Source organism: Sceloporus undulatus, chromosome 9 (assembly GCF_019175285.1).
Source record: "Sceloporus undulatus isolate JIND9_A2432 ecotype Alabama chromosome 9, SceUnd_v1.1, whole genome shotgun sequence".
In the NCBI taxonomy this organism is placed as follows: Eukaryota; Metazoa; Chordata; class Lepidosauria; order Squamata; family Phrynosomatidae; genus Sceloporus; species Sceloporus undulatus.
The window spans coordinates 15,646,275-15,673,914 of record NC_056530.1 but is presented as its reverse complement, the minus strand read 5'-3'; the positions used below and the strand labels follow the sequence as shown (position 1 = coordinate 15,673,914).

The 27,640-nt window shown below is 40.5% G+C and overlaps 2 protein-coding genes across 8 annotated transcripts in view; one reads left to right on the top strand and one right to left on the bottom strand.

The window, feature by feature from the left end:
- Positions 1–21,785, top strand: part of EYA3 (EYA transcriptional coactivator and phosphatase 3) — a 63,671-nt gene extending 41,886 nt beyond the window's left edge. For 3 of the 7 annotated variants that reach the window (XM_042439663.1, XM_042439660.1, XM_042439661.1), the window contains 11 exons: positions 482–567; positions 1,753–1,936; positions 4,248–4,387; positions 4,815–4,898; positions 6,324–6,413; positions 9,493–9,551; positions 13,155–13,312; positions 14,534–14,648; positions 15,886–16,007; positions 17,421–17,521; positions 18,888–21,784. In XM_042439663.1, coding sequence (XP_042295597.1) covers positions 482–567; positions 1,753–1,936; positions 4,248–4,387; positions 4,815–4,898; positions 6,324–6,413; positions 9,493–9,551; positions 13,155–13,312; positions 14,534–14,648; positions 15,886–16,007; positions 17,421–17,521; positions 18,888–18,968 — 1,220 coding nt within the window. In that variant the 3' untranslated portion in view covers positions 18,969–21,784. Of the gene's footprint in view, positions 1–481; positions 568–1,752; positions 1,937–4,247; positions 4,388–4,814; positions 4,899–6,323; positions 6,414–9,492; positions 9,552–13,154; positions 13,313–14,533; positions 14,649–15,885; positions 16,008–17,420; positions 17,522–18,887 lie in introns of those variants that run through there. The other 4 variants (XM_042439662.1, XM_042439664.1, XR_006100713.1 and 1 more) reach the window with 4 other exon arrangements.
- Positions 21,786–23,062: 1,277 nt separating this feature from the next.
- Positions 23,063–27,582, bottom strand: XKR8 (XK related 8). Its single transcript, XM_042439812.1, has 3 exons — positions 27,569–27,582; positions 26,048–26,313; positions 23,063–25,450 (listed from the first exon to the last, which is right to left on the bottom strand). Exons 1-3 carry the CDS (start codon positions 27,580–27,582, stop codon positions 24,648–24,650), a joined length of 1,083 nt encoding a protein of 360 aa, XP_042295746.1. The 3' UTR covers positions 23,063–24,647.
- Positions 27,583–27,640: the final 58 nt, after the last annotated feature.

Here is a 27,640-nt window from a genome sequence, read left to right as displayed (position 1 = left end):
AATGGGAGCAAGAGTGAGTGCTCTGGGTTTTGTTTGCAAGAAACGGGGCTCAGAGGGGCTTAAAACCCGCCCGGAATCAATCCTTTGGGAAGAGGATTGAGAGGTGGGGCTTGAAGGAATTGTATATAAATTGTAGATAAAAATTCTTCGTATTGTGTATGATTTTTCTTTTTGTAATATTACTTTTACGTCTTTATTGATAAACAAAAATAGCGGAACTCAAAAGCATTCCCCCAAAAACTTTTGTACCATCCTAGCGCTGTGTCATAAATGAACAATATATTGATGACAGTATAGTAGCTCAGTCTATTTTGTTTGTGCCACTGTTTCTGTAAATTCTTCAATTAAGGTAAATACACAAAGGATACTGTATTGGAAATACAGGGTGTTCTTCCTTTACCTCCCCTTCTCTGTTATTTTTAACTTTAATCACTTGCACTTGAAATACATTAATGCCTAGTCATCCTGTTGATTTTTACAGCTCCAAGTACCAATGCCAACTCAGTTGCCACCTCCTCAGCTTCAGTCAACATTTCCGCATCAGCAGTAGCCAGCATCTCTCAACAGGTATGTCTTCCTCTAGATATGCACAGATATAAAATGAGTAACACCTGACATGATGGCAATATTTTTGAAAAGAATCTAGGCTGAGTCATAGTGGACCACAGGCTGAACGTGAGTCAGCAGTGCCAATGTCGTAAGGAGCTGGGAATAATTCTCTAAGGCATCTTGCACTTCCTGTGACTCAATAATCTGGTTTTTAAAACCCAGACATGGTGCTGAGTTCAGAAGTGCTGAAATCTCTCCGTGGAGATTTTCTGTCCACCATAGCCTTTTCTGTCTAAGCACCATGGCTGAGTCAGTAAGACGTGGTTGTGTCTGAGAATGTATATTCGAGGAGATCCCAAAGAGGAGGGAAAGAGGAAGATGATCACCATCAAGCCTGGTACTTACAGAAAAACTGGCTACATGATCAACAAAAACATCGGAAACTAGTACATAATCGATGGTGCTGCTACCTTTTGCTGAGATATATGTGTACTCACCACAGGGGTCAAATAAAGGATTCCCATTGAGCATTCTTAAAGCAAGGTGCTCAACCATCTGCACAAAACATATACCTGCAAGATTTATCCCCCGATCTTTAAAGTGTCTTTCAGTATTCAGGGTACATTCCTCCATATCTTCTAAACACCAAGCGTGGGAAGAGAAAAGAGCCTCATTATTGTGGCCAATTCGAGCATTAAAATCCCCCATCAGCACTAAAACAGCTGAGGGAAATTGTCCCTCTAATTTAACAATATAATTTTCTAATATTTCCCACACCCTTTTGCTACGATCCTTGTGGAACTTTGTCGTATAAGGTGTGTGACATCTAGGAAAGGCCCTGGCAGAAGATTTTAAATCAGACATTGGAAGTACACTTCCTATCATGTTTGGTCTCATTTTTAATGTATATTTCCATTTATTCTGAGACAGAGATCATTATAAACCAGCAGGGGAAAATTATTGACCTACCAGATGTTTTGAACTTCAACTCCCACAATTCCTTTGCCACTGACCATTTTGGGTGGGGCTGATGTAAGCCAAAAGGTTTCCTGTACTAACAAGGTGAATTTGTAAGAGTGGGATTTTTTCATTATTTATGCAATGTGGTTTTAGAATTTTTCTCTCGTCCTCCTTCTATGTACTCTTGGAAACCATGCTTTTTCTGTTGTCCTTTGCACTATTTGATTCTTAACTTTTTAATAGGAATATCCTACATATACGATTCTTGGACAGAGCCAGTACCAGCCTTATTACCCAAGCTCAACCTTTGGAGTGATATCACCGGCAGACAGCTGCACAGAGAATACCACATTGACGGCGACCACATATCCTTGTGAAAAAACAAATGCCATGGTGCCTACTCAGACTGCACAGAGACATTCCTCTGGTAATTTGATGGGGAAAGGGCAGACTGCAAAATGGATCTAAATATTTATTCCAGCTTACACAGAATTCCTTATGCACACCTGTGTTGGGACAGAAGCTGGGATACAGTATGTGTGTCCAAGGTATAAGGTATAGAGCAATATCTGTCTTTTTGTATTGTTTCATTCCTCTTGGCCATGAAATAGGAATTCTTTGTCACTTTTTAAAATTATCCTTCAGCATATCTCTTGGTCCTGAAAGGTCACAACTTTCACTTTATTATTTTTACTTGTCATCTGTTGGTGTAAATTTCTGTGCCACATATTACCATTATCCTCTATATGATGTACAACCTCTTAAACTACAAAAAGTTAAAAAGAAACTAGGTAATGTAGTAACATTTTAAATAAAGCCCTTTGTCTTGAAGAGCAGATATAAAGTGGATGTATTAAGGATTTAGGTAATTTTTCAAGTTGCTGTTCATGCAGTGGGTCTTCTCTGTTTGAAAGAATGTGAAATGTTCCTCTTCAAAAATATTTAATTCTCTGTTCATTGCAGCATTTATAAATAACCAATTGCTACTACCAATTACAATGATGTAACTTTATGCATTTTACACTTGTTACACGTTTCCATTACTTCCTGTTACTTTTGTGAGGGGAGAAAAACCATAGTATTGATAACAGAACGGCAGAAAATTTTGGTATCAAAATGCCTCTAAAAATGCCCTTTAAAGTAATTTTTGAAAAATAACAAGAAAACTGATGGACATGACATTAGTAAAACAAGTTTGGTCATACATTACTTCTAAAATGTAACATCGTTATCCAAAACAGTAAATAGTTATGGGTAACAGTGTTAGTTATAGCTTGTTACTTCCTTGTTCTGGATTATATTAATTTAAATTAATTCAGATTTATTTTTATTCTCTTTCTTCTAGTATGCGACCCAAAGCAGCTTTTCAAAATTGAAACAAAGTACAGCTAAAACCTTTTAGATACAAAAGGTTTTTAAATAGATAGATTTAGGTTAGCATTTGCAAAAACAGATACATAAGAGGGACCATTTTAATCCTGGAAGTGTAAAAGCAGAGAATTCGGACAACTGTTAAGTGGAGACTAAATTAATATGTATATCTCATCTTTTCTCCAACATGTTCAAGTTGGCATATTTCTACCTCCATCCTATTTTATCCTTAGAACAAACCTGAGATAGTTGAGGAGAGAGAGAATGACTTCACCAGGAAGCAATATAAAAATATCCATTTTTAAAAAAATGGTCACACACAATTTAAAGGTTAGTGGGTTTGACCCAGCACTATTTTCTCTGTTTCCCAAAGGTAGTGAAATAATGGAACTAAGGGGCGAAACAGACCACCCCAAAAGGGCAGAATGGGGCTGATGCCACACCGCTCACCCGAGTGCCATGGCAAACACACGCTATATTTCCAATCTGCCCAGGGGCCAGCTCAAATAGGAGCTAAAAAGATACACTCCTATTTGGGCTTGTAAAAAGTCGCCTTAGGTGGTCTTGCTGCAACCCGAAGGCAGCTTCAAACTGCTCCAGGGGTGTGCAGCGTCAAAACACCACACTGCCAGAGCAGCTGGAATCTGCCCACGTCTGGTTGGCTGAGTGGCTTCAGGGTGGCATTGGGTCATGTGGTGTCAAAACGCTGTGCCCCCAAACTGCCTGTAAGCCGGCTTTCCTGGCTCTGGCCCAGAATTGAGGGAGGATTGCTCTTGAAATGACTGAGAAGCATTTTCTATTTGTGGGCTCAAATGTTAAATCTGCCAGAAGATGTGGCACCTTCAAAGTCTGGAGTGTGTGCAGGGTGATACAAATTCACATGGGAAGAGGCATTCCCTGATCTGAAATGTTATAAAATATTGTAATTCTCACCTTTAAAGCCTTATATGGTTTGGGACCTGAGTACTTGAAGGAATAGCTCTTTCCCAAATCAGCCTGTTTGTTGAGACTCTCCTCTGAGTACTCCTGAAGTAGATGCTGACTGAGAGGCCTTCTTGTCGTGGCAAACCATCTTTGGGACATTCTGTTCAAGGAGACTTGTCAGGTTCATACTCCAATGTCTTTTAGTGTCAGGATAAGACTTGTTTTTTGTTTGTTTTTAAATGAAGCTGTTGCTGTTCCATTCTGCTTTCTGCCTTCCCTGATGTTTGATTCTGTTCATCTTTTGCAATCATAGTTCCTGGTTTGTTGTTTAACTTTTATCTTTTATTGTTTTATTTAAATTTTGCAAATACAGTGTTTTTGTAACCGTAGGGTAGAAAGCATAAAATACTTGAATCATGATGCCTTTCTTTCTTTCTTTCTAGGTGACCCAGCTACTGGCCCATCATTACCAAGAGCTACAGCAAGTAAAGACACAGAAGAACAGTCCAGGAAAAATGTGCCTGGGAAAAATAGAAGCAAGAGGAAAGCAGACCCTTCTTCACCAAAGGACAATGAACTTGAAGTTGGTTTTCAATTATTCTTATTCCCTCTTCACCTCCAATTCTTTCTCTTTCAAGATTTTAGTGTGAAAAACTGAAGGTGGGGAGAGGGATGCATATACATAATTACAGACTTTGAACCTGGCATTTAGTCTTATACAGACCTTGCCTACATTATAGTAATAAATTTAGTTAGGTCTCAGCCTTTGATGTGAAGTTCATGGTTAAAACCCTAGAATCGTTGACAGTATTTTCTAAGAATGAAATATGTAATTTATTCAGTATGGTGACATCGTGTCCAGTTGGAGACACAAAGGTTCCCTTGTCTAATGAAATGATTCTTAAGCCGCTATAGCCTCTTCAGGTTGTAAAAATGAGAGAAGGGGGGGGATTTGGAAAGGGACCACTGCGACCCATTCTAACATCTATTGTTTGTGATTTCTTTCTCAGCGAGTATTTCTGTGGGACTTGGATGAGACCATCATAATATTTCATTCTCTTCTCACAGGATCATATGCCCAAAAATATGGAAAGGTACAGATACCTTTGTTTTATTTTCATTCTTTCATTTTTACTCTGAGTTTATATGTTCAAATATATCTTGTAAAAATTCTGTGGCAGTGCATTAGAGAAAGGGATGAGACAGGGGAGGCCTTTTCATCAGCCAGCTCCCTTCTGACTCCTCCCATTCCAAAACTGTCTCTATCAGCAGCCATTTCACTTAGCTGTCACTGAGGGATAGATGAGGGATGAAGTCCCCATCCATCAGGTCAGCTGAGATCAAAGGCCATGTGGTGCCTTCTGTCCCTAGATGGCCTTGTCAGTTGTCAGGCTACCATGATTGATTTATCTTCCTTGTCTCTCCTGGTTTCATTTTCTTTCTTTTTATTGTGTCTATCATATCATGAAATATTATTGTAAATTATGAACTGCCTCAAAGGTGTTAGCGGAAATGCCATTTCGCATTGGAGTTGGAAGTTCATGGGACTTTCTCCTCTAGTGAGCGTACGTTGGGTTGCAGCTTTATTGTGTTTTAAGAGTGTCTTTGTTATGCATAGGTATGATAGCAGTTGAATGAGTGAGAAAGAGGACATTTTAGTACCTTTTTATTTTCTTCAAGTTTTGAGAATGTGAAATTTGGAAATAATTTTAATTGCTTTTATAAAAATATGTGTATTGTAGTGTATGTGTGTCTTCTGTCTGTACATATATTTCATCAGCAGTACAACTGGGCTGTGTAACAAAATGTGACAATGTGGGATGCTTTTGTTCAGTATTCCAAGAAGCCCTTCCTTCTTTCAAGATCCTCCATTCTATTCTACTTTCTTTCTTCACCTGCCCCAGCATCAGTCAGCATGCCATCACTAGTGAGCATGCTCTGCTGTCACTGAGGTATCTTGGAGGAAACCCCTTCCCCCAGGTTTTTTCTTTTCATACTTCTGTGAACCTTGAAGTTGCCCTGAACCTGCTGATATCTCCCTCTTGTGTATGGTGCCATTTTGGCTATGTAAGAATCAATACTTACAGGCTTGAGTTCACTAATAATTGTATAAAACGTCTGTAACCTTATTTTTCATTTAAAAATCCAAAGTGGTTTAACTGATCTTGCCTTTCTCTGCAGTGTTAGAGAAAATCCCTTTAGAGAGGCCTTTGATTTTGTCCAAACTATTTTGACCTAGATTTAGGAGTAGACTGATGAGGCTACAGTCTTATTCCCCCTTCCCCACAGCCTATGGAAACCTTTGCTTAAGGATTCAAACCCTGCCACCAAAATCTCCATATAATACTGGCCTTATCAGAAAATAAGGCGGTAAGGGAGGGTATGATGCAGCTAAACTGATCTTGAACTGGATGACTGCTCTACTTAGAATAAGTATCAAGTTCCAGGAACATCATGTTTTATTTTGAAAATACTGAGCACTTTCTCTGAATGCTTCTATGTTTTCCTCTCTGTTCTAGGATCCAACTCTGGTGATCGGGTCTGGACTGACTATGGAAGAAATGATTTTTGAAGTTGCCGACATGCACTTATTTTTTAATGACTTAGAGGTATGTGCCCTCTCCCCCCTCCCAAAAAAAAAATCTGGCCTTAAACACAAGCTGAGTATCATAGAAAGATTTCCAGTGACCCAGAAGAACAAAGCAAATTCTAAAGGGAATTTGTGGTATCAGCAAGAACGGAAACAGCATTAGACACAAAATCAGATTAGAAATCCAGATTTACAAAGCAGCTAGCTTGGACTGCTTGACAGTTAAGAATCACCACTTTCCCTGTACTGTATGCAACTGTAAATACCAATACCAGCCTAACAGCATTCTGTTTACAGGGTTGGAGAACATACAGCTCTTCAGGTGCTGTTAGGCTTTAAATTCTAGCAGACCAGCTAGCATGTCCAATGGTTAGTAATGGGACTTGTACATTTCTCACTGACCTAAGCCACTGTTTTGCACTTGACTTCGGGGTTCTGATACAAAACACACTAGAGCCTGCAAGCTTGCTGGTTCATGCTTTTACCCTAGTAATTGCTATGGAGTTATTATAATACATTTATCGTTTGTGGCTTTTATGAATATGATTCTTTTATTGTTGGTAATGTACTCATTCGGCAGGTATATTGCTTCTTTGTAAGCCGTTTTTGCTTATAATTTAGAAAACATTTTGAGAGTTTGTAAACTTTTTATATCATTTATCTTATTCAATGATATTCAGACATTTTATTTATACATAAACCAAATAGCAATATCTTGGTCATTTTGTATGCTTGTCTTGCCTTCTGTTGCAATTAATGTAAGACAGATTCACAAGCTGATAAGCTCCAAAGGGAGTAGAGGTGAGAATTAATTCTTAACAAACTCTAGTAGAGCATTGTGGATGAGGTATGGCAAAAACAGGCACCTCATCCCGTTAAATACTCTACAGCTGCAGTAAAAGCAGGTTTGCGTTAAAAAACATTACACCATATCTCCCTTTCATAAAATAAGAAAAGAAGCAAGTCAATAGTCTGTCCATCTGGCGTATGGCCTTCCTCTCTTTCTACTACTTTCCATTTTTCCTGGCATTATTTTTTCTAATGAGTCATGCTTTCTCATGATGTGGCCAAAGTACAACAGCCTCAATTTGATCATCTTGGCTTTCATAACCCATTTGTTTGGGTTTTTTGGACATCCATGCTATTCTAAGCACTTTTCCCCAGGACCATAATTCAAATGAATTTATTTTCTTCTTATTCACTTTCTTCACTGTCCAGTTCTTGCATTTGTACATGGTGACAGGGAATACAATAGACTGGACAATTCTAACTTTAGTGCTAGTTGTGTATCTTTACTCCTTAGGATCTTGTCTAGTTATTTCATCACTGTCCTTTCTATTTCTAGTCTTCTTGTTTCTTGACTGCAGTCTCTATTCTGATCAATGTTTGATCCAAAATATGGGAATTTTTTTTAACTATTTCTAGTTTTTCATTTAATTTATGTAGATCCTCCATGGTCATTATTTTTGTTTTCTTTATGTTTAACATCAAACCTGCCTTTGCACTTTCTTCTTTGACCTTCCTTTGTAATTTTTCCAAGTCTGTGATGTTTTTCCACTAGTAGTATAGTGTCATCCACATATCTTAGATTGGTGATGTTTTTTCCTCCTGTCTTTACTCCTCCGTCTTCTAAGTCTAAACTTGCTTATTGAATTATATTTTCTGCATACAAGTTGAACATGTAGGGTGACTTGCCTGACCTTTCCAATTGGGAACCATTCTGTTTCTCCATATTCTGTTCTCTAACTGTAGCTTCTTGTCCTGAGTACAAATTTCTCATCAGGACTGTCAAACGTTGTGGCGCTTCCTTTTCTTTAAGAACATTCCATAGCGTTTCATGATCTATGCAGTCAAAGGATTTGCTCTAGTCTATAAAACACATGCTGGCTTTCTTCTGGCTTTCCTTGGTGTGCTCCATTAACCATCTTGTGTATGGTCCTTAGTGTCTCTTCCTTTCCTGAATTCTGCTTGCAGCTCTCTGATTTCTCTCTCCATGTATATGATTGGAGTCCATGTTGCAGAATTCTAAGCATGATTATTCTTGTGTTGGAAATTAATGCTATGGTCCTGTAATTGCTACAGTCATTTGTTTCTTTTTTTGTGAATGGTGATGTATATTGATGTATATTTTCCAGTCTGTTGGCCATCCTTTTGTTTTCCATATTTCTTGGCATATTTTAGTTAACACTAAAGTTTATTGTATCTGTGTGGGCAGTGTATACAGTGGTACCCCGGGATACGAAATACCCACGTTACGAAATTTCCGGGATACGAAAAAATCCCATAGGAAATAACTGTTCCGGGTTACGAAGGTTTTTTTGGGTTACGAAAAAATTTTTGGTGCTTTTCGGCGCTATTTCACACGAAATCGCGGCTTTTCCCCATTAGCGCCTATAGGTTTTCGGCTTGCGAAGGCTTTTCGGGTTACGAAAGCGGCGGCGGAACGAATTAATTTCGTAACCCGAGGGAGCACTGTAATTCAATTGATATATCATCTGTTCCTGGTGATTTATTCTTTCTTGTCTTAGTGCAGCTTTCACTTCACTTTCTAGAATTTGGGGTCATCTTCATATGGTTCTTTTTTCATCTATTTTATATAGCTATTCATACCGCCATTGTCTTTTTATTTCTTCTTGATCTTGTAGTATCAAAGTATCGTGGTCCTTGGTTTCAACATCCATTTGAGTTCCTGAATCTTGTGGAAGAAATCTCTTTTTCTTCCCTTTTTGTATGACCAAAGTCATTCTTGTATCCATAAGACATTGCTTTTAATGATAGACCATAGCTCCATAGTTAACATGCTTTTGATATAGAAATCCCCAAATTCAGTGCCTGAGATCCTCAGTTAAAAGGGCCGTATAAAAATTTGTGTAAAAGACCTCAAGCTGTCCAAAGCTTGGAAATGTTTTGTTTTGTTTATATTGCTGAGGAGGTGGTCTAGGAGTTCTAGTCCAAAAAGGTAACTTTTCCAAGTACTGCCTTTGCTTGAGACCTTGGAGAACTACCACTGGTAAGAGTAGACAGGACTGGGTTTGAGTGGACAGATAGTTTGGCTAGATTTAAGGCAGCTTCCTGTGCTTCATTTTTTCTCATTGCAGGAGTGTGACCAGGTTCATGTAGAAGATGTAGCTTCAGATGATAATGGGCAAGATTTAAGGTGATATATTCTTATTTTATTTCTTACACCCAAGGGCTAAACTGAATAAAATATTGCATTTGTTTTTTTAAACCAACAAGGTTCTCATTTTTGGGGTCTCCTAAACATATGCTCTGTTGTACAAGTGCTAAATGACATCTTTGTTGTTTATAAAGGCATGAATGGCTAGCAACCTAAGAGCCAAAGAAGATAAATGATTTGTAGCTGTTGGCCCATGTCATGATATCTGGGCTCAGAGCCAAACACTGCAATCCTGTTCTGGCTCTTTGCACACAGATCATTAGTCTCCTGGATCTCTGTTCCCACTACCTGCTGAGCTGAATGAGACCCCTTGAGCTGCTACCACCACCTAGTGAATTAAAATGACTTCTCTTGCCACACACTAGGACTTTGCCAGGGATCTGTAGTTTTCCTTTCCTTGCTAACTTAACAAGCAGTTACCAAGGCACATAAAAAGGAGTGTAAGAGAAAAGTCAAAGTACTGTGTAAAGAAAGGCTTTTAGTCTAACTAAGGAATTAAAGACCAAAGGATACCACTACATACAAGAGCCCTTTTCCTGTATGCACAGAGACATAGCTGTTCCATAGTGCAGTCATCAGCCAAGCCAATAAAATAAACAAAAAAGACCTATTCACCACTAACTACCACATAATCTAACCTTACTTGCAATCAGATGGGATGCATAGTCCTGATGTTTCTGAATGCTGGGAGCCTGGACTCCATTGTCCAGCTTGACCAGTGTCTGGGTCCACTGTAGGCCACACCCCAAGGCCAACAAAAGAAAGACTCAGAACTTCATGATCCAAAAGGCCTTTTAAAGGTCCTGGAAAACTCAAAGTTCCTGGTTCTACCCAACTGTTTGGCCAGTTGTCATTTTCCCAGTTGTGATATCACCCTCATTAGAATGTGATGTAAACTCTCATTACAATGCACTTCCCCACAATATGTAATACTTTTGATGTCTGGGAGGAGTCCTGAGATGAATAAGGGCCCCTCTTTCACACTAGCCCACTAGTGCCCTCAGTCAGGGATTAGAAACATGTGGCTTTCCAAAGGTTGTTGGAGTACAGTTTTCATCATCCCTCACTACTGGCTTTGCTGACTAGGCTGGTGGGGATTGCAGTCTAACAACATCAGAAGGCTCATATGTTGCCATTTCTTCCCTAAATACTTCTAGATAGTAAAAGAGGAGTTCTTTAACCAAGCTAGGAAATAGACAAATTTCTATTGACAAATTTCTTCTGAGAGTTTTATTCTATTATCACCATCATCATCTTAATGATAAATAATAATAATACATTTAACTTTATCCAAGTTCTGTTGTATCCCTATTTTATTCCTTTCAAATTGCATAGCAAGGGAAGGAGATAATGATTACATGACTGAACTATCCAAATCCATTTATAGGTAGGCAATCTCATTTGCTTCTTTAACTGGTCCTCCTGTCTTATGTGGGTCACTCTGGAATAAGTATTCAAAGCAGTGGAAGAGAGTAGGAAGTAGATAGGTGCTCTTCATTTTTAAGTGTTGTGCATGTTTGTTGTTGTTTAAAATTATAATATTAGAAATTTTAATCTAGGCTATACTGGACAGCCTTTTGGAGGGGCAACAATAATGGGTAACATCTAACATTGTATGAATGGAAGGTAGCTTGAACATTTTAGCATTCCTTTTTTTTGCTTCTCCCCTGTACTCCTTAAAAAACCTTTTGGAAAGATAGCGATAGGAAGGCTACAGAGCACTGTATGCTGTATCTAAACAGAGGACAGAGGAAGATTGCCTGAAATAAGGCAAAAGGATCTTGTACTGTACTGTCTATGCATGGTTCCTGGTTTTAGCAGATACACTCTACAGCTGCACCTTTTCGCAACATTCTCAGCCTTTCACCATAATTTTCCAGCCTAGCTTTTCACAATATTCGGTAGATTCCCCTAAATCGTGGGAGAAGCTTCTTGCAGGAACAGGAACAAACTGTGTGCAGGGGAGAGGACAGAAGGGAAATAATCTGCTCTACAAACAGCTTTGTTCACACTCAGTGCTGGATTTCACCCAAATTTCTGAGCCGAAATTGGCCTTAAGTATTTTTGTGGGACTTACAAACAGACAAAACTTCTATACACCCTACTTCTGAGTGTGGCAGGAATACACACAGAAGTAACTTAAATCTCTTTCCTCTCTGGACTTCTCTAGTGACAGATTCAAGCCCAATCAAGCTTGCAGTAGCAACAGAAATTTCATTTTTCACTTGTTCAACTTAGGTTCTTTTGCCCATCCAGAGTAACCCTGTATGCCAAGTGGAATTGCAGGAACGCTATTTCAAAAAAGAAAAAATGCAGCTCTTCTGCCGTTATGGCCCTGTGCAAAGCTTTTAGAAAAATCAGGATGAGAAGCTGCCTTATATTAGGTCAGACCACTGTCTGTCTAACCCAGTATTCTGAGTCCTTAGGTGGTAGCAGCTTTCAGCAGTTTCCAGCAGAGGTTGTTCCTTCACTTACTCCCAGATTCTGTTTACCTGATGACCTCAGGTATTGAACCTGAGACCTAAATGCGAAGCTGTCATCAGCTTCTGGATTTTTGGGAGCTTGGAAAAGCAGCCTAGGAGATAGTAGCTGCTATTAAAGAGATCCCAGGGTAACTTGACTATCAACAAGGGCCTTCCTATTTATTTATTTGTTTATTTATTTCACTGCTATGCCTCCTTTCTCCCAAAAAAGGGACCCAAGGCAGCACACAAGATAATGTTTGAGAGTTTCCATCATTACCATTTTTTCTCAAAAACTTGAAGAATATTTAGATTTCCTCCTGTATTTTATTTTAATAATTGCTGTTCTGTGGGCTTCCAGTGCATTTTAGGTATATTTATTTAGTATTTTAAAAATGCCAATGTAGAACTCCTGTTATTATTTTGTTTTATTGTTTGTTGATTGCCTTATGAAGGACATTATAAAAGGCAATGTAGAACTCTACAAATAAATAAATTATCCTTAATTTTAAACTGAGCATGAGGTAGCGACTTGTTCGGGTTCTGGTAACAAACAGTGTGAGTGAAAGAATCAAACACTGATCTCATAAAGTATCATTGGATTCCTTCAATCACATTTTTTAAAAATGGTGCATTGCCCTTTGACCTTAAAAAATGCTGAAGGTAATAACTGTGGAAAACAAAATCTTAACTAAAATGTAAGAACAAATGAGTAAAAAACACAGCAGTAACAGACATACCCAGCACCCATGTAGTTACATTTCCTTCTGCCTGTGGAATGACCACAGAGGGGATGCAAACCTGGCCTCTCCTAGCAGGGAGTTTCATCACTTGCAAACAGCTAGAAAGATAGCCCTCTCTTGAAAATGTCAAAACCCAAGCAGTCTTGTCCTCTTCATAGCCAGTCCATTTCCCAGCTGACTGATATTCTGGTTTCTGAGCACCTTAAGTACTGCAAGCTCAGCAGGTCCACCACAAGTGGAAACAAACAAGTTCACATGCAGACTGCATTCTGCTTAGTTTGGAAAAAGAGGAACAGAATCTCTCTTTTACTATACTTGCTAGAACTGAGGCAAAAGTTACTCGCATAGCTAATCCAAACCTTGCAATTTTGATCCAGCAATTACAATTTTTCCACGGACGGTTTCAGTGGCTCAGGAAGCAATGCCAATCATGGTTCAGCAGGTGTCCAGGGTGGAGTGGATTGGATGAGGAAGTTGGCTTTCCGCTACCGGAAGGTGCGTGAGGTCTATAACAAATACAAAACCAACGTAGCAGGTGAGTATGAGCAGTACTTGTCCACCTTTGCTCCAGGCCAAGGTTATGAGCAGTAGGCTATAAGGAGAGACTTCACCGTGATACTGTTCTGTCATTGGCCTGTTACAGACTGCCAAAATAAAGCTGCTTCGGGTCTCTTTGGAGGTATGCTATTTAAATGATGCAAGGGTCCAGAGGTCACGCCAAAGCCACACTCCATTCTTAAGCACTGGAGTGCAGCTTTGGTGCAGCTTCCAGATTCTTAGGATGCATGCGTCATTTAAACAGCATACCTCCAAAGAGACCCGAAGCAGCTTTATTTTGGCAGTCTGTAACAGGCCATTGTTTAGCTTTTGTGTGGTAAAAAAGTGGAGCAATAATAAACCAGGTCAGCCTGGGTGAAGAGCTGAAAATGTTACTTTTTGACTAGAACTCCAAGACTCCACCAGACAACATATGCCAGTGATTTGCAGATTCTAGGAATTGTAGGCTTTTTTAAAAGCTGCAATGCTTCATTCCTTCTATTTTTTTGTGACTTAAGACAATCAGGGATGCAGAGGCTCAAGTTGTTAATACGCTGACTCTGTTGATTTCAAGATCAGCCGGTTGGCAATTTGAGGCCCAGGTGCCGCATGATGGGGTGAGCTCCCATCACTAGTCCCAGCTTCTGCCAACCTAGCAGTTCGAAAGTATTCAAATGCAAGTAGATAAATAGGTACCACTCTCGTGGGAAGCTAAACAGTGTTCTGTGCAATCGTGCGGGCCATAGGATCACAGAGTAGTCCCTGACAATGCTGGCTCTTCGGCTTAGTAATGAGGATGAGCACCGCCCCCAATGTCAGACACAACTTGACAACCTTGTCAATGGGGAATACCTATTTCTTCTTAGTGGTCTCTGCGAATCACACAAATGGGCTATTCTGCGCTTGGAATTCGCAGATGACCACTCGAAGAAATACTGTAAGCAACCTGTCCATCTTTAAGACAATGGTAAAACTATGGTACCTGCTAAAGTTTTCACATCTGTTTTCTGTAATGCAGACCATTTTTATGTAATACTTATCTGTAAAGATTTGTAAACCATTTCAAATGATTTAAACAAAGAAATGTCCTATTGGCTGCATGGAGACTCATTTTTATGAAAATGACTGTGTGTCGCTTTCATAAAGTCATTGTGTAGCCTGAGCGATTCTGTGCTACGTGAATCTGGAAGTATAATTTGTTTCTGTGTACCTTCCATAGCGCTCCTGAGCCCAGAGAAGAGGGAAGCTTTGCAGAAATTGAGGGAAGACATAGAAATGTTAACAGATGCCTGGTTAGGGACAGCGTTAAAATCCCTACTGCTCATTCAGTCCAGGTATGGAGATTATAATCTACTGCTACCAGGCCCTATATTTAGTATCAGACTCTTACCCATTTTTACAGGAGAGGGCTGGCTGTGTAGAAAATTCAGTGGAGAAATTTAAAACTAGGGAATCATACATCTGCGTTGATCTTTCCTTAAAGATGTGTCATTCTGATGGTTACACAGTATTAATGTTATTTTATATTTTGTAATCTTTTTATTTATTTACTTTTCAAAAAATGCTATCATATGTGATTAAGTCATAAAGTCCAGCGAAATATTAACAGCAGTCCCTTCTCCCTTCTATAACACTCTTATACAGTTGGTGTTATTATGTATTATACTATATTATGTATTAAAGACATACTCGTGTATAAGTCTAGAAATGTTAGTCAAAAAGTGACCCCCAAAACCAGAATGGACTTATCCATAGGTCAATGTTAGTACTGTACTTTAACTCTGATTTTAAAAAAGAAACCATCCCCTGGTGAAAGGCAAGAGCATAATCTGACCTGGAAGCATTGACACACCTCTATTCTCTCACCCATCCAGCCTTTAGTGTGGGCACAAACAGCTATGTGCCCACTCTAGCTGTTTGTGCTCACACTAAAGGCTGGATGGATGAAAGAATAGAGGTGCACAAACAGCATTGCTTTCCTTTGCTTCATCCTTTAGATCCTCTGTTATGTGGCCCTAAATTTTACCCTCGACTTATCTATGGGTCATATCAATGTCCATAATTTTTTGCCCCCAACCTGCCTTCGACTTCCACATGAGGTCGAGTATATATGGTAGTAATGATTATTAACATTATCTGCCCAATACCTTTTGCTAAGCGCCCCAGTGAGGCAGGTGGTAACTAACCATCCTGTCGGTTAGTTCCAATTAGAGTAGACCAATCATTTGTTAGAGATGAGTCACCGCTTAGGCAAATCTTACTGAATATGTCTACTATCATCAGAAATAACAACAGGATTTAGGACATGGGCTCTGCTTGTAAGCTCTATTGATATAGAAGCTCAGCTGGTGTCCTTTATAATTCTGGGGCCAATTTAAATTGAACTCTATATTTGGTTTTATTGTTGACTGAATGAATAGTGTTTATTTTTCAATGTATTTTAGTGAGTGCACATCAAACAAAATCAAAAGTGAGCTTTTTGTAGCATTGTTCCTGCTGCTTGACCTCACTCTCCTCTGTTCATACAAACAGAATTCCTTTGCCTGATTGGTTTCTCTTGTTTCTCTTTAGAAAGAATTGTGTGAATGTTCTCATAACCACCACTCAGCTGGTGCCAGCGCTGGCCAAGGTCTTGTTGTATGGACTAGGTGAAGTGTTTCCTATTGAAAATATTTATAGTGCAACAAAAATAGGTGGGTCATGACACTGGATGTCTTCTTTCTGAGGCTGTTGACCTTAGTGATGTTATGAGCTAGCAAAGCAGTGCACAATAGGAATGGACAGAAATCTAGTATCCAGTATCAAATGAATATTACCTCTTCCTCCATATAGTGGGAACTGGGGAATAAATGGGAGAATGCTAGTGCACTCATGTGGAATTTCCAAAAAATTCTGTTTGGCTACTAGGGAGCAGGATGCTGCATGAGATAGGCCTTTGGTCTGACATAGCATGGCTCTTCCTATGAAGACTAGAGTGTTTTAAATCAACCCAGCATTATTTTCCAGAAGCATGTACACAGAATCATTTGGAGCAGCAGTGTGGAACATGTGTCCCTGCAGGTGTTATTAGACTTTAGCTCCATCTTCTCTTATCCCAGATACATTGGCTGGGGCTGAGGGGAGTTGCAGTCCAACAACATGGGGAACATTGTTATGTCAACCATGCTTTGGAGAAACAAGTTGTGTTCCTGAACACAGCTCCAAGTGCCCAGATTTTAATATAATCTGTGTAGTCCATGGAAGAGCTAGGCTGTACTCTTGTAATGTTGAAACATCTGCAGAGGTATGTCTCATGAACTGAAGGACTTAGCCTGCTTACATCCTGCAATAATCCTCGTACAGTACATCGTTGAGCCATAGCTTAGCAGTTTGTATTTTAGAGTGGGGTTTGAGGACATAATTTTGTGAACTACAGCCTCTAGGATATCCCAGGCAGCATATCTAATGTCAGTTTCAACTGGGGGAGTTGTAGTAATTTTTCTGAGTGTTGAAGAGGATATGTTTTGCAAAGTTCTATTTTTCCCGCAGCAAACATGCAAAGTAGATAGAAGTGGTAATCCTTAGACTTTGATATCCACAATTACAAGATTGATAAAGGCAAGAGCCCAGAGGGAGCAACCTGTTAGTTATAGCAGAGATGTCAAAATGTGGCATGCCAAACACAGGTTTGGATGCCTCTTTGTCAAAGTGCCCCTCCTCTCTGTGGGTTCTGGTGGGCTTACTTGAAACATCCAGTAGTAGCACTAATACTCGAAACAGCAGCAAACAGATAAGTCTAGCCTCTATATTACTTGGTCATAATACCACCGACATAATCTTCCCTTGAGACATTGTTAGAGATTAAAATGGCAAGCTTGTCCCAGCTGTTTAATAGTAATTTGGAGCACTGGTCCAAAACAAAAAAGTAAAAGACACCAGGGATGGGGCATTAGTTGTGAGCCCTGACTATGAAAGAATGCCAGTTGGTGATACACACGGATTTTGTTATACACAGGGGATCTTGGAACCAAACACCAGCATATAACAAGGGTCCACTGTACCATCTGTGCTGCACCTGTAACATGCCTTGAGCCATCATCACAAATACATATGTGTTTTCTTGGCAGGCAAAGAGAGCTGTTTTGAAAGGATTGTCACTCGATTTGGGAAGAAAGTCACATATGTGGTGATTGGTGATGGACGTGATGAAGAGATGGCAGCCAAACAGGTGACTGTGGGACCTACTGATTTGCTGTATCTTTTCCTGAGCAGTACTCTGTGTTTACATCTCCATATGTAATCTGTTATTTCTGCTTTGTCCTATTTGCCTCTGGGAAAGCACAGCCATGGTGTTTTTGGTTGTCCTGTGTCTTTTTAATGTATTCCATTTCTTAGTGTGTCCAGGTAAGCTGAGGTGTCCCTAGAGAACCTGACCTTTCAGTATGGAGAAATTCAGAAAGCAAAAGAAGTTTCTTATAGATTTCTGGTCAAAAAAAGGATTGGATAACCTCAAAGATTCACATGGAATAGCTATACCCTCTGTTTGGTGGGTGAGCTTATCAGCAGCTGCTGTCAAAAGCAAGTGCTTTTGTTTAAGAATAGGACTTTAGCCAGTTACCTTTTAGCATTTCCTTGCTTTGCTGGCTCCTGCCATCTCCTTGTGGTGAAGTGAATAAATTAACAACAACAATCTGTATTCCTTTAGCACAAAGTCATAGCAGACAACAAAGTATAAAAATAGTGATAACATTTCCATAGGTTAAAATGCATCATATCCATATATAATGTTTTGAAACTATATCTTGAAACAGTTTTTTAACCTAATACATTATAAAGTGGACTTTTAAAAAATCAGTTTTAAAAAAAGGAAATGCAAAGTAAGGTACTTGATTTAACTGCCTCAGTTGTTTTCCAGAGATTTTAGATTTTTATTTTGACTTAACCAAAGTGGCAAACTTTGCCATTTGAAATGTAACCATAGAATCATAGAGTTGGAAGAGACCACAAGAGCCATCCAATCCAACCTCCTGCCATACAGGAACTCACAATCAAAGCACTCCTGACAGATGTCCATCCAGCCTATATTTAAAAACCTCCAGAGGAGGAGACTCTACCACTCTCCGACTCTAACATGGGCTGCAGACATTGTTCTGCTCAATATATCACACTTAAAGTATCACATGTACTAAGTTCTGAATATACTCATGATTACAAAGACAAACTCGTTCATTTTAAGGAGTCCTATTACAGCAGCCTTCTAATTTGACAGGAGATAATACGTTCCTGCTGTACAGTGACAGCATCAAGCTAGTTAATATGTACATTTCATAAGAAATTGGAGAGCAAATGTGCTGCAATGGTTAGAGAATTGGACTGGTACTGGAGAGAGCCAAGTTCTAGTCTAGTCATAAGACTCAGTGGAATGCTTGTCACATTCTTTCAATTTAACCTAATTATAAGATTTTAACTTAATCACAAAATTATGTTGGGAGAATAAAAGTGAGGAGAAGGAAGCCAAGTATGTATGCTGTCTTGAGTGCATCAGATGAGAGCAAGGAAATAAAAGTAAATGATGTTGTTTCTCTCTCTTGCAGCACAACATGCCCTTTTGGAGAATCACGAACCATGCCGATTTGGTGTCCCTCCACCAGGCTCTTGAACTGGACTTTCTTTGAAGAGCTGAATGAAAGGCATATTGGCACAGCTCACAAATGCCCCCACGGCTTAACAAGAACTTGCTTGGGGGCTTCCTTTTTTTGTTTTATGCAGACAAAAGAAATGTAGCTAACAGACATGTATAGCAGAAAGCACCACACCATTGCATTTCCAGGAGAGCTGCTAAAGAGCCTTGAGAAGGGAATTTTCTGAGACTCAGTAGAGCATCCCAGGTGGAATTATCTCCAGCAGCAAAGACCTCTCTCACTGTGCAGCCATTTGTGGTATTACACTTAAAGGGGGGGAAAAGCAGTACATTTTTGTAGTGTACTCTGTCACCTTAACATCTCTCTCAAACTTTCAAACATAAAAGGAAGTGAATTGTTTGAGGGGGGTTTCAGAACAGGGTCCAGGAAAACTATCTTCATTTTTGCAAAGCCAAAAGACACTTCCATTTTTCAGAGAAAACTGAAAATCTGTCTGTCTGTGAGGTACTGAATATACACAGCGGTTCTTTGATACCAAGAGGTGATAGCTGTATTCACTTCCCTGTAAGAGGTTTTTTTTCCTAGCAAATATCTGGTTCTCCATTTCATTAACTCTCTCAATATGTTGCAAGAGAGTATTTCAATGTGATTGATAGCAGATGACCAGATAAGAGGAAAAACAGTTTGTTGCCTAATGAGTTTTGAGCATCCTGCTTTCATCCCTTTTTTCATTATCTTGCTTGCATAAGTCAAGAAGAAGAAAAAGGCCCTCTCTTAAGACAGTGTAACATTTCAGCATGGAATAATAGGAACTCGTCATTTGGTCACTTTTCTCTGCTTTCTTTTAACGTACCAATACTTGCCATGACCTGCTGACTTCCCAAGCGGTATCTCAGCTCATACATCCTATGTTTCTGTTGAAACTCGAACTACACTCAGATTTTTGAAGAGGGGTTTCAGATCTGTAATAATAATAATAATAATAATAATCTGTATAGTGCCCTTGTCCAGAATATCATTCTACTGTTCAGCAACTGCTAAGAGGCATTTCAGCTTCCACTTTTTGCTAGACTAGTGTTTGAACCTGCCGCAGTGGCAGGTTGGCCTAGCACAGTGATGGCAAACGTTTTAGAGACTGAGTGCCCAAACTGCAACCCAAAACCCACTTATTTATGCAAAGTGCCATGTCCCTCTGATGTTCTAGTAATAAACTCTGGCGAACTCTGTGCTGAAGGTGATGGCGTGTGTGCCCAGAGAGGGCTCTGAGTGCCACTTTTGGCACTCGTGCCATAGGTTCGCCGCCACTGGTCTAGCAGAACAAACACAGCTGTAGCAGAAATGCCTCTTCTCACTTGCACAATACAAACAGTATGTTAGAAAGTTGATAGGTGGTAGGATTGTCTACAGACAGCTCTGAAATTTCAGCCTGCCGGATTCATTTACGTACTGGTTTGGACAGAAAGGCATAAAAGATTAACCTTTGACTTCACATAAAAGGTTTTTAGTCCTAGCTAAAATCTGACAGCTCTCAGGGAAGGTTCCCTTGCGATTAAGGACCATACAGTCAGTGCTTGAGAAAATTACTTTTTAGATGACAAATTCTCAGTCTGGTGGGGTCGGGGCAAGCAAAACATTTCTAAGCTCTCATATAAATACATGCTGCTACACCCAACCCCTTCTGATGATGTAGTCATCCACTTGCAAATTCTTAAAAGGGGGAGAATATTATTTCTCCTCCTTACAGTGGCAATGTAGTGATTTCTTTCTCCATGGGGCATAGCATATGCTGGGTGCATGGATTCTGGGCAGATATGTGCACCAAAGAGAGAAACTTTCTGCCTTTTTCGTGTACTGAAAAACCACAAAACTGCCTTGTTTCCTGACATTTTCCCAGCCAGCATCTCCTACAGACTTACTGACAACAGCAGAGCGGTGTTGAATAAAAAGGCCTTTCTAGCTTCCACACACTGTTCTGTTACTCTGTCTTTCTCTGAATCCTCCCTCTTTGCTACAAGCTGTGCTTGATGTCAGAATCAACTCTGTGCCTTAACTTCCATCCTAAAACTTGGCCTGGAAATGCTGTATGGAGCTCTTGTCAGTCCAAAAGTTAAATTTAAAAATGCATTTATTTCTAAAGTGCTTTCAAGAAGCATAGCCGGTGGAAATGGGAAAGTGTTGCTCTGAACTCTATTTTACCTAGAGAAACTGTTTTGGAAACCTTCAAAATTTCAAAACAGTGTATCCCTGTTTGTGCAGGTTTTTTTCTCTGCCTCGGATAATATTTATATGCTGTCTTTTCTGATGTATGTGAACTTCATTTTGCCTCATTCCCTCAGGTGGTGGTACTTTCTTTCCTGTTACCTTATTTAAAGGATGTCCTGGCTCATTTATCACTGAATTTTGTTGGCTGCCTCTCTTGGGTCTTCATAAACAATGTGGAAATTGGTAGAGTTTTTGCCTCCTGCTCTTGGTTCCTGGGTTAGCTATCAGGCGCCAGTCCATTTTATTTTAAAGCTCTCTGCACCCTTTAGGTCTTCTTAACAATGCAGTGGGGTGCAGGGTTGGACTTTTCATCTCCGACTGGGTTTTCATTGCTGCCTTGGTTAATTAAAGGTCCCATCAAGCACCAGAGGCACTGGCTGGGATGGAGGCCAATGTGTTAGCTGGTGTAAAATGCTTGTTCTCCCTCAGGATCCTACCAGTGTCCAAACTGAGCATCTGCTGTTTCAGTGGTTGTGATTGGAAGGCATTAATGGGTACAGATTCATTGAGCATCATGTTCTGTGTAATTGTCCTGTGAACTGGAAAAAAATAAAGTCTTTTATTTTCTATTTAAAAAAAGAAAAAAAGTGTTCCTTCCTTCCTAAAAAAAATATATCAATCCAAAATCGCTCTTAGTACAGAAAAGTTGGAGAGTGGCAGTTCCCAAGTTTTTGGCATGTATCAGTTTTCACATACATTTACAGGCTAGAAACACCACTAAATACAACCTGCCACTTCTCGATATCCATTGCATTGTTTTCTGTTCTTTGGATAATTACATGTTTATCCCACCCCTGCCTGCAAATTGCTCATAGCAGTATGCCTATTGCACTCACAACAACCCTATGGGATAGGCTAGGCTCATGGTGGCGAACCTATGGCATGCATGCCAGAGATAGCACGCAAAACCACTTTTTGTGGCACGCAGAGGGCAGGGAAGAGGAAGAACAGGCATTCTCCTGTTCTTCCTGGCTGTCCTGGGCGCACACATCAATGCAGAGATTGGTATTCTCTTCCAGCCTCCATAGTGACCTAAACACAGATTATATTTTAATTTATGTAGGGTGTATAGTTTTAGCTGCATCTGTTTTAACTTTTGTAAGCCGTTAACCTTTGGCCTGAGATACACACACACACACTGATAAAAACAATACAGAACTGAACTTCTTTATTCTGTTTAAATAACTTTATAACCAGCAATACTTTAAGGCACTTATAATCCAAACTATCTGAAAAGCACCAGGTTGATTGAAGGGGTGTGTATAAGAGAGTACTAGATGACACAATTATTTCACCTGATATGAGACAACTTTCTGTATCCTAAATAATACAATACTGCTAAAGTTCCATGAGCAGTAAATCAAATGAAAGTAAATGAAAGAAACGGTTGTTAGACCACTTCTGAAGAAACCTTTCCTAGACCCCCTGGTTATGAACAACAATAGGCCAGTGTCTCATTTACCATTCTTTAAGCAAGGTGATTGAGAGGGCTGTTGCCCTTCAACTCCAAGTGGTCTTGGATGAAACCAATTAGCTAGATCCATTTTAAACCGGCTTTAGGACAGGATATGGAGTTGAGACTACCATGGTTGCCTTAGCTGATGACCATCATCTAGGCATCGACTGGGGAAGTGTGACCCTGTTGGTGCTTTTAGACCTCTCAGCAGCTTTTGACACAATCATAACATCCTGCTGGAACATCTGAGAGAGCTAGGAATTGCAGGCATTGCATTGCAATGGTTCAGTTCCTTCCTCTCAGGCAGATTCCAGAGGGTGATGCTCGGGGACAGTTACTCCTCAAAAAAGGAGCTTAATTGTGGAATTTCTCAAGGCACCATCCTGTCCCCGATGCTATCAATATATACTGTACAGTATATGAAGCCGCTGGGAGAGATCATTTGGGAGACATGGGGCAGGGTGTTATCAGTACTGTACACTGATGACATCCAGATACATTTCTCCATGTCTCGGTCTACAGCTTTGACTACAGATGACATCTCGCCTCTCAATGAATGTCTTAAGGCATTATTGGACTGGATGAAAACAGATTAAAACCAAATCCAGACAAAATGGAGGTACTCATAGTAAGGGTCCCTAATGCAGGTATTGAGATACACCAACGGGTCCTAGATGGGGTCACACACACCCCTCAAAGGGCTGTGTTTGTAGTCGGGGTGCTCCTAGACACGTCGCTCCAGATGACAAATCAGGTAAATGCAACAGTCAGGCGTGCTTGTTATCAGCTTCAGCTGATATGCCAGCTGTGTACTTTCTTGGAGCTGGGGAACCTGGAAACTGGTACAAGTGCTGGTAACATCACAATTTGACTTTTGCAATATACTCTACATGGGGCTACCCTTGTACCTAGTCTGGAAACCTCAATTGATTCAAAACATGGCAGCCAGGTTGGTTGCAGGTAAAACCAAGAAACGACCATATTCCACCTAGTTTAAAATCACTGGCTGCCCATTGGTTTCCGGGCGCAGTACAAGGTATTGTTATTGACCTATAAGCCTTCATGGCTTGGGTCCAATCTATTTAAAGGATCGCCTTCTTCCATACAATCCACCCTGCACCCTCAGGTCCTCTGGGAAGAATTGGTTACAACTGGTGAAGACCAGATCAGTTGCGGTGTCCCAGAGGACATTTTCTGCATCCATTCCTAGACTATGGAATGGCCTATCAGATGAGATACGTCATATTACCAGCTTGGATAGCTTTAAAAAAGTTGTCAAGATGGATCTCTTCCAATAGGCCTAACTAGAATAGGCAGGATATAAATAAATAAAGTTTTATTATTATTAAGTTATTGGATTTGCTATATGGCCAACATGGTTACCCCTGGATGTTTACCATATTTTAAATTATGCTATATGACAGAACAACCTCCCCCCTAAACCCAAATCCAGATAGGATTGTGGGGCAGAAGAACCGAGCCATGAACTGGTAAGACAAGAAGATTAACTACAGAACTATTCACAGAACATCATTGTAACATTCTTTCCAGGAACATCTTTCCAGATATTTCTGGATTACAATTCCAGCATGGATGCTGGAAACCTTACACATCTGGAAGGATGTACTTTGCCCACCCCTGCTCTTTATTTGGCCACACAAGACTAGAAGAAAATCAATAACTTAGTAAGTAAAGGAACTCAGTGTACTTGTTTCAGATGTCATACTAAACCACAGGATTCCCAGGCTATGATTAGCTGGAGCTTATGTAGTTCAACCCAACTGGTGCAGATCAGGTGAGGAGAAGCTGGCCTTGAGCATGGATCTCTATGCTCAAGAATCCAGGGATGCTTAGCATCCTGGACTACCTCACACCAGTGACCTCACAAGAAGCTTAGCATGTAGCTCTGAAGGCATAATACGAACATGGTGTGTGGGTGTGTTTCAAACTAGTGTACAAAGTCCTGCCCTTATGGGGCTCTTAATATTTAAAGATCACAAATATATGTCAACAAGAGTCCCATTTTCTTGATGCTGCCTGCCCTGTGAAGTTCTCATAAAGAAGTTTTGGGACAGCTTGTATATCCTTGTATGTTGCATGTCTTTGTATGCTGTAGCTTGTATGTTAACATGTCCCACAACATTAGTGTATCTCCAATGGTCCACATGGCCCACCACAACCATTTGCTTGAAACCAATGTCACTCCCGGACCCTTGGCTATCCACTTCATCATAAACGCTTGGGGATGTAGCCTGGACTGTTGGATGAAAATATTTGTAGTAGACCCCTCTTAGAAGGATGCCAAGGATGTAGCATGGCAGGGCAGCAAAGAGAACATGCAGCAGGTGGAGGTCCATGCTCAACGGATCATTGTGCCAGAGCCATGAACCAGAGAGGATAATGTTGTCCAGCAACATGAATGTGTGATATATGGCTGAACGGTGGCATGTCTTCCCCACAGCCACATTGAACCAGCAGAAATAGAGGATCACAGCTACAACTGACCGATAAGTCCATTCATAGTTATCTTCCATGAGGTCAGTGCCTTGTAATGAGACCCAAAGGAACATGGCGGACCAAATGCCCAGGAAGTGGAGGAAAATGTAGTGTGGGAAGAGCACAGCAAAGAGAGCCAGGGACAGGATCCGGGGGCACACCAACAGGAAGTTCCACAGGAAGTAGAGGACTGATGACAGGAAATTCAGCTTGTCTTTTTCCTGCAGAAAGCTGCGCAGGGACTGATGATAATCCAAGAGTGCCCAGGCAATACAGAAGAAAGATGTGCAAATGCCAAGTACTGCAATGAGACAAGGGGAGAGGAGAGATCAAGTACACTCTGAGAAAGAAATCAGTAAACTTTACACTGCTTAACAGGAAACATTGTACTACTGGGTACAAAATTCAACACCCTTCCAGTGTGAATTTGCATATAAAAATGGGACTCATGTGGCCCTCCAAATGTCATTGGACTGAAGTGCCCCAGCAATCCTAGAGATTGCAGTGCCTTACCTTGACGATGGTGAGTAATGCTGGGAGTTGCAATCCAACACTTGGAGAGCCACATGATTTCCATCCCTGACTTTAAGCATGCTGTGTTTCTAGTCTTAATTTCAGAAACACCAATCTACTGGCATAATTTCCCCCCTCTGTAGTAGCCAGTTTTCACAGAATTGTTGCAAGGGTTTTCCCTATCGCTATTACATCCTGCTCCACAATAATTTTTTGTACTTCTATAAACAGTTGAGGTTCCTCACCTTGTGTGTGTGTGTGGCTACAAAATCAATGGCACTCAGAAATATAAGACATAATGAATTATGTAAACGATAAAGAAGGAAATTCCTGGAACAACAACAACAAAAAAGGCATCCCCCTTCCCTTACTACCAGACACTCACTTTGAAATATCTCCACTTTACTTGTGTGCAGAATAATGTAGAGCACCAATGTGAGCTGAGGGGCACTCTCCAGGAAGGTCTCAAAAAGGCGTAATAAGCTGATGTCATGGGACAGGAAAATAGCATAGGCCCGCTCTGTCTCTACCGCAGTTTCCATCTGGCACACGTTGAAACCCACCTTCAAGGCATGAAGACATCTGCTCAAGGCAACACAGCATTGTTTAAAACAGTGCAACTCCAAGCACTGACCTGAGGACCAGTGGTAGCTTGCAAGCCTTCAGCTGTTGGTCTGCAGTGAAGGAAAGCATCATCATAATATGGCACAAATACATTACTGGTCCCTGGCACATTAGATGGAAAAATTGCTAGTGTACAATGAAATAGTGTGAGAAATGTTGATTTAAGGGACTTATTATGGACAAAGGAGAACCAGTGCTGGACAGAAGGAAGCACAAGGAGACTTCAGTTTGAATTTGCATTGTCCCAAAGCTTACTCACTTTGTCTCTCATCCTCACTTATCTCAAGGATTGCTGTGAAGATTAATACGGGAGGGCCAACCCAACTTCCTCAGTGAAAGACTGGGATGTAAATGTATAGAATCATAGAGTTGGAAGAAACCACAAGGGCCACCCAGTCCAACCCCCTGCCATGCAGGAAATCTAAATCAAAGCATCCCTGACAATGGCCATCCAGCCTCTGCTTAAAGAGTTTCCTAAAGAGGAAACTCCACTATACTCCGAGGGAGTGTGTTCCACTGTTGAACAGCCCTTACTGTCAAGATGTTCCTCCTAATGTTGAGGTGGAATCTCTGTTCCTGCAGTTTGCATCCATTGCTTCGGGTCCTGGTCTCTGGAGCAGCAGAAAAAAAAGCTTGCTCCCTCCTCAATATGACATCCCTTCAAATATTTAAACATGGCTATCAAATCACCTCTTCACCTTCTCTTCTCCAGACTAAACATCCCCAGCTCCCTAAGTCGTTCCTCATAGGGCATGGTTTCCAGACCCTTCACCATTTTGGTCGCCCTCCTTTGGACATGCTCCAGTTTCTCAATGTCCTTTTTGAATTGTGGTGCCCAGAACTGGACACAATATTCCAGGTGGGGCCTGACCAGAGCAGAATACAGTGGCACTATTACTTCCCTTGATCTAGACACCATACTTCTATTGATGCAGCCTAGAATCGCATTGGCTTTGTTAGCTGCCGCATCACACTGTTGACTCATGTTCAACTTGTGGTCTACTTGGACTCCTAGATCCCTTTCACACATATAAGTCTCTCATTCAGCCAGGTGTCAGCTGTGCGTTTCGTTTTTACTGCCTAAGCATAGTAGCCTACATTTTTTCCTTGTTATTCATTTTGTTAATTTCAGCCAGCTTTCTATTCTGCCATTTTACATTCTGATCCCGTTCCCTCCTAATTTAGTGTCTTCTGCAAATGTGATAAGTAGACCCTCTATTCCTTCATCCAAGCCGTGGATGAAGATGTTGAACAGAACCAGGGCCAGCACCCGGATAGTCACTTCCTTCCCGCCATTGCCGAATACACTTCAGGTTTGATCAGTCGACCAATTACAAATGGTCCTGCATGTTAG